We start from the raw sequence: 16797 nt of genomic DNA, 5'->3' as shown, positions 1-16797 counted from the left end.
ACATATATTTGACATGAGAACAGAAATATTATTAGATGTTTTTTAATGCAGTCTTTGTCAAATAATAACCATTGTAGTTATACAAGATTTTTATCAAAGCTTCCTTGATGTCATTATTCTTCAAACTGTATATGAAAGGGTTAAAAAATGGAGTAAACACAGTGTACAGCATAGATAGTAATTTACTTATTATCAGTAATCGCCCTTTATTTGGAAGCATATACATAGCTATAAGGGTCCCATAAAATAGGCACACGACAGTCAGATGAGAGCTGCATGTAGAAAAAGATTTCCATCTCCCAGTTAATGTGGAAATTTTTGATATGATTAGGACAATATAAGTGTATGAAACAATGATTAAAAAGAGTGGGCAGACTACATCAAATAAACCCAGAAAAACACATGTCATTAGGACTAGAGAAATATCTGAGCAAGAAAGTTCTAATATAGGATTAAAATCACAGAAGAAATGGTCGATAATATTTGGCCCACAGAATTGCAGATCACTTATCATGATTGTTAGGACTAAAGAAACAGAAAAACTAAAAAGCCAAGATACAATAATTAGTTTAAGGCAAAACATATTGTTCATTATATAGGTATAGTGTAATGGCTCACATATGGCCAAATATCTATCATAGGACATCACCATCAGTAGAAGACATTCTCCTGCTTCTGATGAACCAAAGAAATAGAATTGAGTGATGCATCCAGTAAGAGATATGGTGGCCCCATCATTTAGCACAACATGAAGCATGTTGGGGACAACATCTGTGGTCAGCATGATGTCACACATGGAGAGTTGTGTGAGAAAGAAGTACATGGGAGAGTGGAGGTTCTTGCTGTAGGAAACCAGTGTTATTATCAGGACGTTTCCACCTATTGTCACACAGTAAATAACAAGGAGCAGAATGAATAACAGAACTTTGAAATCGTTCTTACTCCGGAATCCCAATAATATAATTGTGGAGAAATTAGTCAGTGGTGTTATCTGTACATGAAAATGATACAGAGTTACTATAGAAAACCTTCATTATATTGGTATCTTGGCACATAATGGAAGTTTTATGCTTGATAAAGATATATAGTAAAACCCAATTATTTGAATGTGTTCCACTCTTAAACAGAATTACTGTATAAGATTATAGAAGGATAATATAAATGCTGTAAGCAGTGCACATTTCATCAGTATGTTAATTATTTGCAAAAGGATAAATACAATGGGTAATGTGAAAAGAAGTAATAGACAGATTTCAGGAATCCTCTAAAAGGTGTTATCCAGTTGTAACAAACTTAATATTAACCATCCATAAAACTAGATTGAGCCAAGCATCATAATTTTTCCTTTACAAAGGCTTTTACTGAGGAGGGAAAAGATCAATTTTTAGTTCTGGTTTTACTTGACCTAATACATATAGTATTTATTATTATGTCCTCAGTTGCTATGTCAGCACCATAGTAAACATTGTCTTTCAGGGAACTTGAATAGATACAACCTAATATTATGGATGGGTCTAAAGTAAATTTAAATCCTACTCACTGGTGCTTGGAAAAGAGACAGGTTCACACAATAATATACACAATAATATACCTGATCCTTCTGGATATCTAATGTCCCTGGGGTGCACCCTCCAGGTTTGATAGAAGAGGGAGGTTCACAAGGGGTTGGCTCAAGAAATCTCTATGATCTATTACACTGGGGAAAACATTTGTTTATGTTTTTTGTTATATTTGTGGCAAATATAGTGTTGCAAAAGAAAGAAAAAATATAACTATATTCGTGAAACAAGCATATCAGGCTTATTTTGGATATCACATAAGCCAGCAAGACAAGATTTGGGTGCCTCACAAAGTTTGTAAAACCTGCAAGGAATCACTCCGCAATTGATAAAGACATAAATTTGGCATACCTATGATGTGGCCTGAGCCAAAAGATCACTTGAGTGACTGCTATTTTTGTGCTTTAATTGTGAAGGGTATGAATGGATTTAAGAAATGCAAATGGAAATACCCAAGTATGAATTCTGCAAAACAACCAATACCACATAGTGAAAATTTACCTGTACCATCATTCATTTGTTTTTGGCAGCACAGACGGTGTAATTTTTAGCATTACTGCCTCACAGCAATGAGGTCGTAGGTTTGATTCACACTACTGCTCTTACTGTGTGGAGTTTGTATATTCTCCCTGTGCTTGTGTGGGTTTCCTCCGGGTGCTCTTGTTTCCTGCCACACTTCAAAAATAAACTGGTAGGTTAATTGAGTCCCAACAAAATTAACCCTAGTGTGTGTGCATGTGGTAGGGAAATTGGATTGTAAGCTCCACTGGGGCAGGGACTGATGTGATTGAACAAATATTATCTGTACAGCACTATGGAATATGTGTGTGATATATAAATAACTGGTAACAAATAAAATTAATAAATTGTGTGAAGTTGAATGTGATGATGTGGAAATGTTAATTGCATCCAGTGCAAGTGACAAGATGAAAGTGAGTTTGAAGAAAGTTCCTCTACTCCAAACAAATTTTCTCAAAAGGAACTGAACGATTTAGTTTGTGACTTGAATTTATCGAAAAAAGGAGCTAAGCTTTTATCATTCAGAATTCAAGAAAAGCACTGGCTTGAGACGGATGCTACTACAATGTCATATCAAAATAGAGAGCAAGCCATACTGATGTTCTTTAGCCAAGACAACAATCTTGTGTATTGCAACTATAATCCAGAACTTCTACAGATGATGGGTTTACCAGAATATTGAGCAGAAGACTAGCGACTGCTTTTGGATAGTTCTAAAAGGAGCTTAAAATGCATATTACTGCACAATGGGAATACTGTACATTTGCGTCGATTCCTATCTGTAATTCAACATAACTTAAAGAACAGTATGAAAATATCAAATTGCTTATTCTCAGCATCAGTGGTTTGTTTGTGTCAATTTAAAAATGGTAAACTTTATTCTTGGGCAGCAAAGTGGATAAACTAGGTGTCCTTGTCACATATGCTTATGGGATAGTCATGCAAAACAAAAGCACTGGCAGCAAACCGTATGGCCTCCAAGCGAAGTTATAACTGTAGGATAAGCCAACAACATTCATGAGCCCTTAATTGACAGGAAAAAAATCATACTGCTGCTTCTCCATATCAAACTGGGTTTAATTAAACAATTTGTAAAAGCACTGGACAAGTCAGGCTATTGTTTCACGTATATTTGTTGAATATTTCCAACTCTTAGTGTTGAAACATTAAAGGTAGGAATTTTTGATGGCCCACAGATACGGAAACTTGTGAAGGATCCATATTTTACCACATCTATGACTGAAACCGAATCTAAAGCATGGCTGATTTATGTGCCTGCCATTCAAAATTGTTTAGGCAATCACAAGGCAGACAACTATCATGAATTAGTCCACAACATGTTAAAATGTTTCAAGAAAGTAGGTGCCTATATGAGTATTAATGTACATTTTTTGTACAGCCATTTAGATCACTTTCCGTCCAATCTAGGAGATTTAAGCAAAGAACAGGGTGAACTGTTCCACCAGGATTTTCAGGTAATGGAAGAAAGATATCAAGGAACGTGGGATCATCACAGGATGGCCGATTACTGTTGGAGTCTGCAGACGGACTGCCCGCAAGAAGAATAAAAAATAAAATGCTACAAAAAATGGTTCTTATAGTTTCCTAACACTGTATGTAATTATCCTGTGTCTTTTTATAACATTTTAAGAATCAAATTTAATCAGTATAAAAAAATATATTTTTAACTATTTTTAACATTGTTTAATTTAATTTTTCATAAATATTAAAGTCATATGCATATCTCAAAAACCAGAGCCAATTGAAAAACAAGAATAGCATATTCATGATCAGGAGCACAAAATTAATCAATATCGACTCTTAAATCCCTGGCAATAGATTGACTGTTCACCAGTGTTATTATAGATTTGATGGACCTACAGCTAGTCCCTTTAGGTACAGTAATACACAATTAAATAAGTGAAAAATAAACTGTTAGTGTGGTTTTTTATAGGGAAGAGAGTAGGCAAAGTCAAGTCTTTACATAACAATACCGTAATGATTAGCAAATATTTGTATTTTAATTTTACCTAATATGTACTATTATTTTTTTTTATCTTACAGCTCAGAGGCCTACAATAACTCTGCATTTTTATATTCCACACTCCTATTTATGAAAATTTATTATATCACCACAAATATACATGTACAGGCCACCCTTCCATCTATTACATAGAATTTATAGATATGCAAAAAATACACCAAACACCTCCCTTCACCCTTTATAATATTAAACAGTTAATCCTAAACATTAACCCTCATTCACGCCTCACATGTAATATCAGGTCTCTGGTAATATCATTATATTATGGCCATCAGTACATTGGTGCACATTGGGTAAATTATTGGTACTGATTGTATATTAGTAAAATTGCATTAAATAAATATTGTTAACTCTTAACTTGAAGTTACTCCCTTAACTGTGATCTATTTTGATGTGGGACTTATGTCTCTGGTCCAACACTTATTTAAATGCTAGTGTAATATAATGGTTCAAAATAATAGTCAAATATTATATTGATCATAGCAATTAGCAGGTAATTTTTCTTACAGTATATACTGTGACTATAGTGAATTATAGCTCCAAATGGTATAATTGTTTTAAATGTTTATGTTCCTTTGCTGCAAGTCTGCAAAGATCAAATATATAACTTTTTGGACTGAATTTCAAGCTCTAGGTTTGGGGAGAACCAAACATAGCCCTTCATCTAAAAGCACATCAACCCTACTGTGAATCATGATGGGGGCAACATTAGGTCTTCAGAAAAACTGTGTCCCTCTGCTAGACAGCTGATGATGGGCAGATGGTTCACCTTCCAGTGTGAAAATTACCCTAAAGATACCAACAAAAAAACAATGCAGTTGCTTAAGGATAGGTAGGTTAATGTCCTTAAGTGGCCAAGTCAGAGCCCTAACTCAAGTTCAATAGAAAATCTGTGGATGCACTTGAAGAGAGCAGTCTATTACCTCACCACAAAATGATTTAAATTTTATATTCCCCAATCTGTTGTATGTGCTGAAAACTGACAGAGGCATATACTACAAGCTGATGTCTGGAATTGCAGTAAATTGTGACTTTACAAATTATTAAATCACTGTAGACTCACAAGGCTAAATGCAGATCTCTGGTACTGAATAAATGTTAAAAACAGCAAATCTGAATAGCTCTGCTTTATTTATTATTTATTCAGTCCTAAAGTGCCACCATCAGCCTTGTGACAATGTACCTTAACCTTAATGGAGGGCACCCTGACAATCTGCATTGCAATAGAGGAGAGTGCTGGATTTTTTTAAAAAACCATCAATTATACCGTTATTAATAAATAAATGTGAATGATGACAAGAAGTGTGAGAGATATATTATTACCGTTGTATAGATACAGTACACACACAAAGTTATGGATGATGTAACTGGACATGTGTAGAAATTAGTAACTTTGAACAATTTATAAATATGTTCATAGACTAGATTAGATCGAAAATAGCTCTTACATGATCAACTAGACTCTGATTAAAATCCATGCTCTTTTAGGTTCAGGTTGTCAGAGAATTATCTAAAAAAGGAGAATATATTCTGTTCATATTCCAATGATGTTGTGAATTAGTAAAATGGTGACTGAAGATGTGCAGAGTTTTCCATAGAAAGCAGATTAATGACTAAAGGTCGCTGCAAAGATATAAAATGAATCATTTGCAAATGAAGGTGAGAACACAATATTTAGTGCTTGCATCCCATTACACACTGATATTGATTCATTTTATATACATATTGAGATTGCTCTAGAGGTAATTATTTTCTCTAAGGAGGATTCATAGGGGAGGTGAGTAGATTTAGAAAAAGGAGAAGACTTTTATCAATACTCTTGAGACACTGTCATTTTTATTCATATTAAAATATAACAAAGGTATTTTGTGGACATATTACATAATTAGAAGAGACAATAATGAAAACTTGTAATAATGAAGTTATTAAGTTTCATCTATTTTAATATATATATATATATATATATATATATATATACTGTATATATATAATATATGTATAATATAACCTGTACATATATATTGTTGAAGCCGGATGATTGGCTGAGACCAAATCTTGTACATTAATATCTGGCACCACCATTTTGTGTTGCTTCTGACCATGCCATTTTGTATTGTCAGCACAATACCATTGTGTACGATGCTATATTTAATTATTAACATCGTGCGTCTATTTTTCTACCGCATGTTGTTGAAAGTCCAATCAAAACCTATAAGCACATTAGATAATACATTTAAAACATACAAGATGCACAACGCACAGTTGCACTGTACATGAAAGCACATATAAGCACAAAACACATAGACGCATAATGCATACTAGCAAATTTACACAATATTCTCACGCTTACACATGCTATCACTTATAATAACAAGGTTCCCAAGCATTGAGGTTAATATTAGAAGTTTTATTAGCAAATACTTATGTTGTGAAATGTAAAGTTTATGATATTTAAGGTACAGAAACTAGAAGATAGGTCATGTTTGGTACCATTGTAAATCACTGATTATTTGCAGATCTCCGTTTCTATCGGCAAGGAGATCGCATCATGCGTCCGCAAGTTATGAATCATAGGGAATTAGTGGTTAGAATGTATATCTGTATGTAGTGTCTTTAGCTAGTTTAAACCAGTTCTACGGCAAGAAAACTACACAAAGCAACATCTGCGGAACTGGGACAAACCCCTAGTGAAGCTGTATGAACTGACCTATGACCTGCATCGTACCAGAATGTCCAGGAGAAAGACTCAATAGAAATCTGTCAACTAGTTTATTTGTTCTGTAAGGTATATAACCTCAGTACTGATTATAGTATACAGCCATTCTCTTTGGATGACCACAGGCTTCTGGATTGATGACTGTATACTGGTACCAGTGCTCACGTGTATGTATCGGCTTGTACCTTTGTATTTACTTGCTTTTTGCACTAATTGTCTAGATCACAGTGCGTTACACTTTTCATTGAATAATTAAAACTTTTTGTGCTTTGGAACCACAATTGGATTGGAAAACAATTATTTCTTAAGCGACTTGTAGTGCTAAATAGTGACATTTAGGTATAGAGATTTAGGGGTATCAATAATATATATACTGTATATATATATATATATATATATATATTCTGTCCTGGTAGGGAGGCATTCCAATGAGCAAATCTGCTACGTTACCTAGTGTCCTCCATTAGGACTGCCAGCTGGAAGTCCAAAAATATGTGTCTGGAGTGGGGGCACTCGGGTGAACAAAATCAGCAAACACACAGGTAATGCACCAGCATTTTGGAGCCCTTTTTTGCTCTGTTTTCAAGGTCAATCACTTACAAATAACACAGTACTTACTTTATTCACATACCCTACCACGTGCAGTCCAATCGATTTGACATCCTAGAAGGGAGGCTGACACCAGTGACCTCATCAACCAGCCACCGGTACCACAGCAACATAGGCAGCAGAGGGAGTAGATGGGCTCCGGCATCATCTCCACCCACCGGAACCATAGCAACTTTTAAAAAGTGGTGACAGCATAGCTGTTTATAAAATTACATTACACATATAGGTCTAGCAATATCATTAACATCTTACATAATGTAAAAAAAATGACATTCAATAATATAATGATGCAAAGATATCTTCAAAGCATATTACAATCTGCTATAGGAGGCAAAGAAACAGACAGATCTCAGGTGCACAACTCCAAATTACTGATAATATATAAATGCAATAAAATTTTGCAATAAATAGAGGTTTTTAACATAATCTTGGCCAAGGGTATGGGCCTACCCACCATTTCCAGGTAACCTCTTTAGGGTAGGTCCCTAACATACTAGGGTTCAAATCCAGAGCACAGGATACCCTTAAATCAGTGCAGCTAAGCCACCCCAGGGCATTGCTATAGTGAGAAAAGTGAAGTATATAAAAGTAAGAGCAGCTATGGCTGCATAGAAAGGTGAAAATACAAATATAATGAAACAAAGTATTACAATTGTGCAGAAAAGAAAGAATGTGTTATAATGCGGTGCCCTGGAGCAGACCAACCAAAGCAATCCAGGGGACCCACGCCCCAAAATTGCACTGAAGTATATAACTTGTAGGACTTACCTAAAATTGTGCCTATTAATAGTGTGCATATACAATACCAGACTCCATGCTTTTAAACCAATAAGAGAGGGGTGCTAATCCAGACTGAAGGCATCTCCTTTCCTTCAGATGTGCAGTAAAGCCATAGCTGCTCTTTCTTTTTATACACTTCACTATTCTCACTATGGCGGTGCCCTGGGGCAGCTTGGCTGTGCTGATTTAGGGGTGTCTTGTACTCTGGATTTGAACCCTAGTATGTTAGGGACCTACCCAAAAGAGGTTACCTGGATATGGTGGGTAGGCCTATAACCGTGGCCATGATTATGCTAAAAACCTCTATTGATTGCATTTATATATTATCAGTCATTTGGAGTTGTGCACCTGAGATCTGTCTGTTTATGTGCCTGCAATTAGTCTCATCAGGTAGCACCTCCGATTATATGTATATTCAGGGTGTGCAGTCCCGGAATCTTTCCTATAATCTGCAATAGCAGTCAGAAAATATAACTCCATAGATGCCAAGACCAATGCAATACAAAATACAATCAATAGTGAACACAGCATATGAGGAGTATAATACCATTGTATCACATATCAAGGTAAATAACAAATAACATGCTACTTAATTGGAGGTATACTGATGCAACATACATGTCCCAATCCTGTCTACCCTGATTATCATTTACTTCACATATACTCTTGCAGGGGCATCTATAATCACTGAACAGCATAAATCCTTAATTATATATCACTGTTATATATATGTGCTTAGACAAATGCATAAATGTAGGGCATGCTTACCCTTGCCCATCATAGTCATCAAAAGTATTGTATGTTGATGAACAAACTATTGTGTTGTAACACACATATATATATATATATATATATATATGTATATATATTAGGGATGTGCAGGCTCGGTTCTACTCGGTTCCATTCGGTTTTTTTTACCGAATCTTACTGGGTTTCAGCTGTCACGAGTTTTGGATAGCCAATAAGATTCGGTAAAAAAAACCAAAAGGAACCGAGTAGAACCTAGCCTGCACATCCCTAATATATATATATATATATATATATATATATATATGCTTAGACAAATAAGTAAATGCAAGCAATGCCCACACTTGTCCATCATAGTCAGGGAACATACAGTACTGATGTATTATAAAAACACATAGACTCTGCAAAGATAACACTGTAGCATACTCAAAGACAAGCCAAAACATTTACTTATCATCATACTCTACTTTAAACCCCTCAGAGAAAGCTTTGTAATCCAAAATTTTCATAAAGTGCCCTAGGTGCCAGTGAATTTAATTTATGAATCCGGCCTCACATTCCAGGAACCACAAAGATCTATTGCCACCACGTACTAATTTGGGTACATGATCAATGATCATGTAGTGCATGGTTGAAAAATGATGACCCTTTATGAAGAAATAGTATGCCACAGGTTGGTCATTAATTTATGATCATATTTGAGCTCTCCATATGATTGTTATACATGAAAACTGAGCTTTGGGTTATTGTTACATTTGTGGTAATCTGGTACACTTTAGAAAAAAAAATGTTGCCAAAATATTTGACATTGCGTTTGATTCAATAGGATCGCTATTGCGATTACACATGCAAAAGGCTGAATGTTGCTTTCTGTGCGTATGCACTGTTGTTAGTAGATGTTAATATGGTTGATAGCAAAGCCTTGGAAAGTCAATATTAGCAATTACTGTAGTTTTCACCGAATAACTTTTAGCTGTTAAATATCCACAAAGTCAATTAGGGAGAGTATTTTCAATTAGCATAAGTCATTCAATGATCCAGGTCCTACTGTATATACTCAATTCCAATACTGCTTACTTCCTATAACTGCTCCATTATGAAATTGTCAGCAATCAGCAGTGGTTCTGAGGGGCGTATTTAGAGAGGAGGGGGCCCATGTGCATCCATCATCATGGACCCCCTCCTATCACCCTGGTAACCGGCAGCAGACTGACTTGGTTGGCCAGCCGCCACAGAATCAGTAGACTCTGGGCATACTCTAGAGTGTGCCCAGAGTCTACTGCGCATGCGCAGATTGCTGGAGCAGTGATACAGCCGCTATTTTCCTGGCAATTTCCTCATAATGCATGCCCAAAATGCCGGAAAAATGGTCACAGCGGCCATTTTCTGGCGTTCTCAGCAGTGCTAAGAGACCCGATGCATGACCTCAGAGAGGTAAGTTTTAGATAATATGGGTGCAGGGTGTGCAGTGCGGGTCCCCCTGGATCCAGGGGCCTGTGTGCACCGCACAACCTGCACCCATTACTTTACGCCCCTGGTGGTTCTCCTAATCACAGAGTCCTCTGTGAAGACTGCAGGCAGAAGTAATAGCAAATGTAGAGCTCCAGACACAATAGATCCAAACACCGGTGGTGTGTATTCATTAGCAGGGGTGTTAATGCATTTCTCCATCTCCCAAATGCTCAGCAGCCTCCTTAAAATACATATTTTGAGAAAGCCGCTGAGCATTTGGGAGGCGGAACATTATATATATAGCTCCAACATGAAGTATGGTCACATGACTGCACTCAGACAAAGTGGCTCTGGTGGTCTTGCTCCAAGGCAGCATTCTTATTGTATACCTGCACATTTATATTGCAGACATCTGTGCTGCTCACTGCTGTAATATGTACTAATACATTGTATTGTGGGGTTGTTTTTCTGGTTGATTATTGCCTTGCCCTGATTCTGACTTTAAATGGATATTGACCATTATGTGAATTTCAGCCTTTCCAGGCTCTTGCTAGTATCTGCATTGTCACCTGCCCAGGCCTCTGCTCAGGCACTGAACCTTGTTTAGTTTAGTCTGTGTGAATAGAATAATCCTTTGTATTGTTTGAATTGATGTCTCAAAATTTCTTATGTCATTGTATTTCTCAGGATAAGATATTAAAGATGTGCGTGGACCCCTTGTTTTAGTTTTGGCAAAACTACCCTCAAGTGTTTTTGTTCGGATTTGGATTTATGTTTCTTTAAATTTGATAAAAGAGCTAAAATCATATAATTTGTACCTGTTTACATGCAATCCAAATCTGAGTTCTGAACTTACAGCAGGCCTGGGCAGGGACTCATTTCTACTCGGAACTCCAAAAGTGATCCAAGCTGGCACATGATTCGACTCAGAAACCCAAAGTTCTGGTGTGTTTGGTTTTCAGGAAAACCGAACCGCACATCTCTAAAAGATATATATATATATATATATATATATATATTTATATTGTGGTGCTTTTTAGTCATCATTTCCAAAAAGAATATATTGCTTATATTCAATTTGTGTATCCTAGCCATAAGTCTTTTATTAGCAATTCTTCTTTACTCATTTATGTTTAAAAAGTAAGTAACGAGTACACTTTATCCATTAGCACTGTGTATCTGAGGACACAATATTACTATTAGAGAGCTGTAAGTTATACACGAAGTTCAGTTCGCTCCATTTTGGATCAAAATATTAGGGTGTTGACATAACATCTCGCTATTGCAAGTTGTGCAGTTTGGATCCCTTTGGTCATGGACCTCACAATTCAGAGCACTTGCTAGTGGTGCTTTTTAAAGCTTTTGGTTTCATCTTTGATGGCCAAGACTAGTTAATCTCAGCTGTGAGCAACCTCCTGCACATTTCTTCAGCATTTCTACCGCAAGGAAAGACTTCCTGGGACTATTTACATCAAGAACTATTTTTGACCCATTAATCTATTTTTATAGTTTTAAAGTATTTTAACAATTAATTTATTCTTATAGATTAATTGCACATTTTTACCAATTTCCTGTTTTTTAGATATTTGGATCAATCTGCTGGACCATAATATTAGTCTCCTAGTTCTATATTTAATTATATTTATTTTTTGATTTTTACCCTTATCCTCACTTCCCCATCCTTTTATGTGGCAGTGCTACATTCCATTGCTTAAACCCTAATAAACAAAGTTATCAAGCATAACTAGCTTACATACTCCTTATTGTAATATCCAATACAGGCAAAATATTGGTGTTAGCATATTACCAAATACTAATTGGTAACATTTTTAAGAGTAAATATATTTGGGGTTTTATAACACTCAATACATTATTTGAATAGGGATACAACAACTGAAACATATACCTCTACTTACAGAAAATACTGTACAATTATTATACACATACATAGATAATTAACATCTTCAATATTAAGTAGACTAATTAGATCAGATGCATATAATTTCAAACTACAATATCTAATGATTGAGCACCCACAAGTAACACCATAGGTGTTGTTTTTAATACATACAGGTATCTATCTATCTGTGTTCACCAAAAGACGCACACACAGCATTGCATAAATACCAAGCAATTGAAGTCAGTATTCTTAAGCAAGTTTACTGAAGTCAATACATTGTCCTCAATTTACCACCATCTGCCATTTCTATTCTTCTCTATGCCACCCAGCTGTATTTTACATGAAACTGCCATGCACTAGACATTGTATTGAACACATTATAGGGACTTCCTGCGTCTTGCCATCCTGATGCTTACTCTTTCCTGACAATATGACAGCTCACTACAGGCCTTATAGCAGGGGCGAGCTGCTGATTCTGGTCCATTAGCAGGACAGGGTGCTCGCCAACAATCGGGAGAAATGGTAGATGCAGGGTTGATTATGCATAGTGTGGTGCATTTTAAAGAGATAAAAATATTGTCTTGCTGTGGAACTACAGGTTTCAGCAAGCCTCCCCCGCTTGCAGGTACTTGGAAAACCACAAGTACCAGCATGCGGGACATTATGGGCCCGCTAGTACCCGTAGTTCACAGCAAAAAAAATATATCAAAATAAACATTGCTTATTTTCCATTTAAGTGGTAAATTATAAGTCTTAGGACTTTTGATAGAAAAAAAGGTTGTTATTTTGCATGTTTTCACCATAAAAATAATTAATGCATTTCTTTTATAAGCATTGCAGTTTCTGTTGCACTAAAATATAGGGTCAAAATATCAATGTTCTCATTAGCTAAAATCAGTGTCATACATAGAATGAAATAGCGAGAAACCATTTAGGCTTCAATTCATTGGCTGGGATGCAACCACTAGTGTCCAACTTCTATAGTTGGTTAATCATTACTGAGACAGCCTGGAGCAAAAAATTAATTGTGGGGAAATATTTAAACTAATATTAGCAATTTAAAAATAAACCTTTATGAAATAATGGGGTTGGCTGTAACAGCAAGTGAAATGGAAAAAGATATCATCAATAAATAAAAACAGTAAAAAAAAAAATAATAATAAAAAAATATATATATTATATATATATATATATATATATATATAGTGTATATATTTATTTAAACATATGTATGTATATATATATATATATATATATAATATTTTTTTTTGTTATTATTTTTTTTGGGGGGGGGGAGTCTAGCCAACCAAGAAGTGGATCCAGAAGTACTTTTGACAACAAAGAAAATAACATGAAAATGCTGTTATATGGTCTGCAGGTCCATTTATTTCCCCCAAAATTGCAGCTAAGAAGATGAGGGCACCCTTTTCTAGAATAGTGGAGTTGCTTATAGAAAGCTAGACAACCCCATAGAAGTTATTGCCTGGTAAACAGTCAACACCAATATTGCAGAAATGTAATGGGTTGAAGGGAAGCGGGAAGATTAACCCCCAACCTGGCATCCATAAATTAATGAGCTCCCACATTTGAAAAGGGGGTACCCACTAAAAAATGATGGGCCCCTTAGTGAGTATTGTCTGATGGGCCACATTGTTCACCAGACAATGTTAGCCAGCCTTGAGGAAAATATAAATTTTCTGTATATGTACTGTATATTTTGGGGGACACAACTCTTACTGTATAGTGCACCTGTATAGTTGAGGGCACCCACTATTGAAAATGGGATACCACTCTTTCAGAGAATGTGCTTTTGTCTTGTGATCGCCAGGTAATATTACCCTACTCTAAGTTAAACATGTTTTCTGCATATGGATGGGAGGGCACTAAGTAATTAATTGCAGCACACATGGGGGAACCCACATTTAAAGCCTTTTTTTTAAATATGTGACCAACTATGGAAATTTGTTTGCCATAGATATGGGAGGGCACATTGTACCCTCTATTTTCTATACTGGTATGAACACACATGAGGACACTTAAGCCTGAAATGGTGGAGTCACCTCTTTGAAATGATGTGGTCCCTTTGTCATTATTATATGTTGATCACCAGAAAATTACTTACAAAGCACATGCACAAAAAAAAATCCATACTTGGGGTAATCTAAATCCCACGTCTCACCCATATTGTGTCAAATATAAATTTCTGTGCCATTAGTTAAAGTTATAGGTTTCTAGTTTATAAAATGGTAGGTCCTTTTGGACAACAATATTATTCCTACACATGGTTAGCATTTAAAATTGAGACAGCAACTATTTGCAAAAATAAAAATAAAAATAGTTTTAATTATGTTTGGTTGATTAATTTTCTTTTTGAAGTTTTGGTGCAACCTTGCAAATCAGGGAGTTACTAAAACCAAAATCTCACCTATATTGCACCTCAAACAAGACGAAACACACCTCATCTACACAATGCACTATTGGACCAAACATTGTAACCTTTAACATTGACACACATACAAATCACAGATTTACTAAGAATCGTGTTTGTTAATCTCCCTAAAGTGCATCTCAAACTGCAAAATCAATAGATAACTAAATCAGTAGCATGTTTAGATCTGGAAAGTTTTACTATTCATCTAGCCTTAATCATGATGCTTATAAAATTAGACAAGCAGCTGCATCACTGTCTGTGATTTTAACATGGCATAAACAGGATTTTTTGCTGTGTTTGGGTAAATCTTTTGTCTAATTTGGATTCCACCATCTGACTGACAGTACCCAGGTGCAATAAATAGAACAAAATAACCAGCAGGTACAGTTGCCGCAGAGACTATGCAGGACTATGTTCTTCCATGGGCCACTAAACCTCAATGCAGTCCCTGTTAGGGAAGTCATACATATGTTATGCCTCTTCTTCATTAAAACTTACAGTATCTTGAGCCAGACACTGTATTGTCACGAGCCACATCAGGCCAGCACAAGCTGCTGGCTGTTCTGCACCTATTTTCCACTGGGTAAATTCAGTAAATCAGTTCCAGGTGGTGGGAATTTCCCAAGCCACCCTCCTAAAATATCTGGGACAAGTCCTAGCCACACTAAAAACACTCTTCTACAACTGTATCTGCTTCCCTAGTCAGGATTCACAGTGGAATGATGTCAGGTTAGTTTTTTTATAGCAGCTGAGGCATGCCTAATGTTATGGGTGCTGTAGACTGCAAATACAATGAGCTGAGACCCTGTCGGGCTAGGGCTCATATACATCTTAACCACCAACATGCCCATACTACCAATGTGCAGGGGGCTCATTATGTGAAACTAAAAATTGTTAGTGTTGTGAGGGGTTATCCTGATTCATGTCATGATGTCTTTATCTTCAATCAGTTATTCATCTTTGAGAAGTTTCAAGTGGGATGAATGCCAGAGGGATGGCTGCTGGGTAAATACAGATTCCTCTGGTTCCTTATTAATCTCTAAATATAGATGTTATAACCAACAACTGCTATTTTTTATTTGCCTTACAGCTGCTTCAACTGGCTACTGTCTCCATTGTCACTTCTGGATACACCTGCTAAGCAAAGGCATAATACTGTGTATAAGACCATTTGATCTATAATAGAACATACCTTTGGGCTTTTAAAATCTAGGTTCTGATATTCTGACAAATCTGGGAAGATTTTTCTGTATTCACCATTTAAAACCTTTGGCATTGCTCTTTAGCTGTCTACTGCATAATCTATTCTCCCACCAGATTATTCAATAGACAAACAAAGGACCACAATGAAGACACACTGTAAAAATACACAAGACAACTATAAAATCACCAATATAGTAAATTCACCAAAATCTCTCTCCACAATCACAGTGCTAACTTCTTCTAACTCAAACACCCACAATGTACATGAATGTATGGTTGGGGACATTTTATTAGGGGCTGGTGATGACACAGTTGCTAATGATGTTTTGGACCAGTAGGACTATTTGTGAAAATGTGTTAAGATTACAAACGTGAACTGTGAATTTAATTGATTTTAGGAGAATTTCTGGATTTGAGAATTCAAGCAAAAAAAGACCAATACCATTCAAATCGCATACACCACAAATCACTGAGGATAACCATTTAAAAATAAATGACAGTCAAACATGAATGGTGAATTAATGCTAAAGAAAAGACCACAAAGTATTTATTAACCCATTTTTGCACAAGTTTTTTTTATTTAAAATGATGTTGTTGCTATATGTATGAAACAAAACAAAAAAATAGTTAGATTCTGAGAGCCATTTCAATAAAAAAATGTTCCTATATGGGTTGAATCCTTGTTTTTCTCACTTGAGATAACCAGGATAAGAAGAAAAGTGTTCCCATTTTGGAGCAATGAGTTATTGGTGTTTAGAAACAAAATAATGTTTGCTTGTGGTAGACTTTCTTGAAATGTCAATATAAATCACTTGCCATTTTAATTATTTTTTAGGT

General features: G+C 35.7%; 1 protein-coding gene across 1 annotated transcript; it reads right to left on the bottom strand.

Moving 5' to 3' along the window:
• Positions 1–31: 31 nt before the first annotated feature.
• LOC148513875 (olfactory receptor 11L1-like) lies at positions 32–16033 on the bottom strand. Its single transcript, XM_088481296.1, has 2 exons — positions 15950–16033; positions 32–991 (listed from the first exon to the last, which is right to left on the bottom strand). Exons 1-2 carry the CDS (start codon positions 16031–16033, stop codon positions 32–34), a joined length of 1044 nt encoding a protein of 347 aa, XP_088337422.1.
• Positions 16034–16797: the final 764 nt, after the last annotated feature.

Source organism: Taudactylus pleione, unplaced genomic scaffold (assembly GCF_031769625.1).
Source record: "Taudactylus pleione unplaced genomic scaffold, aTauple2 ptg000268l, whole genome shotgun sequence".
NCBI classification, from domain to species: Eukaryota; Metazoa; Chordata; class Amphibia; order Anura; family Myobatrachidae; genus Taudactylus; species Taudactylus pleione.
Note: the sequence above shows the minus strand (reverse complement) of the source record. Positions and strands in the feature narration are given on the sequence as shown.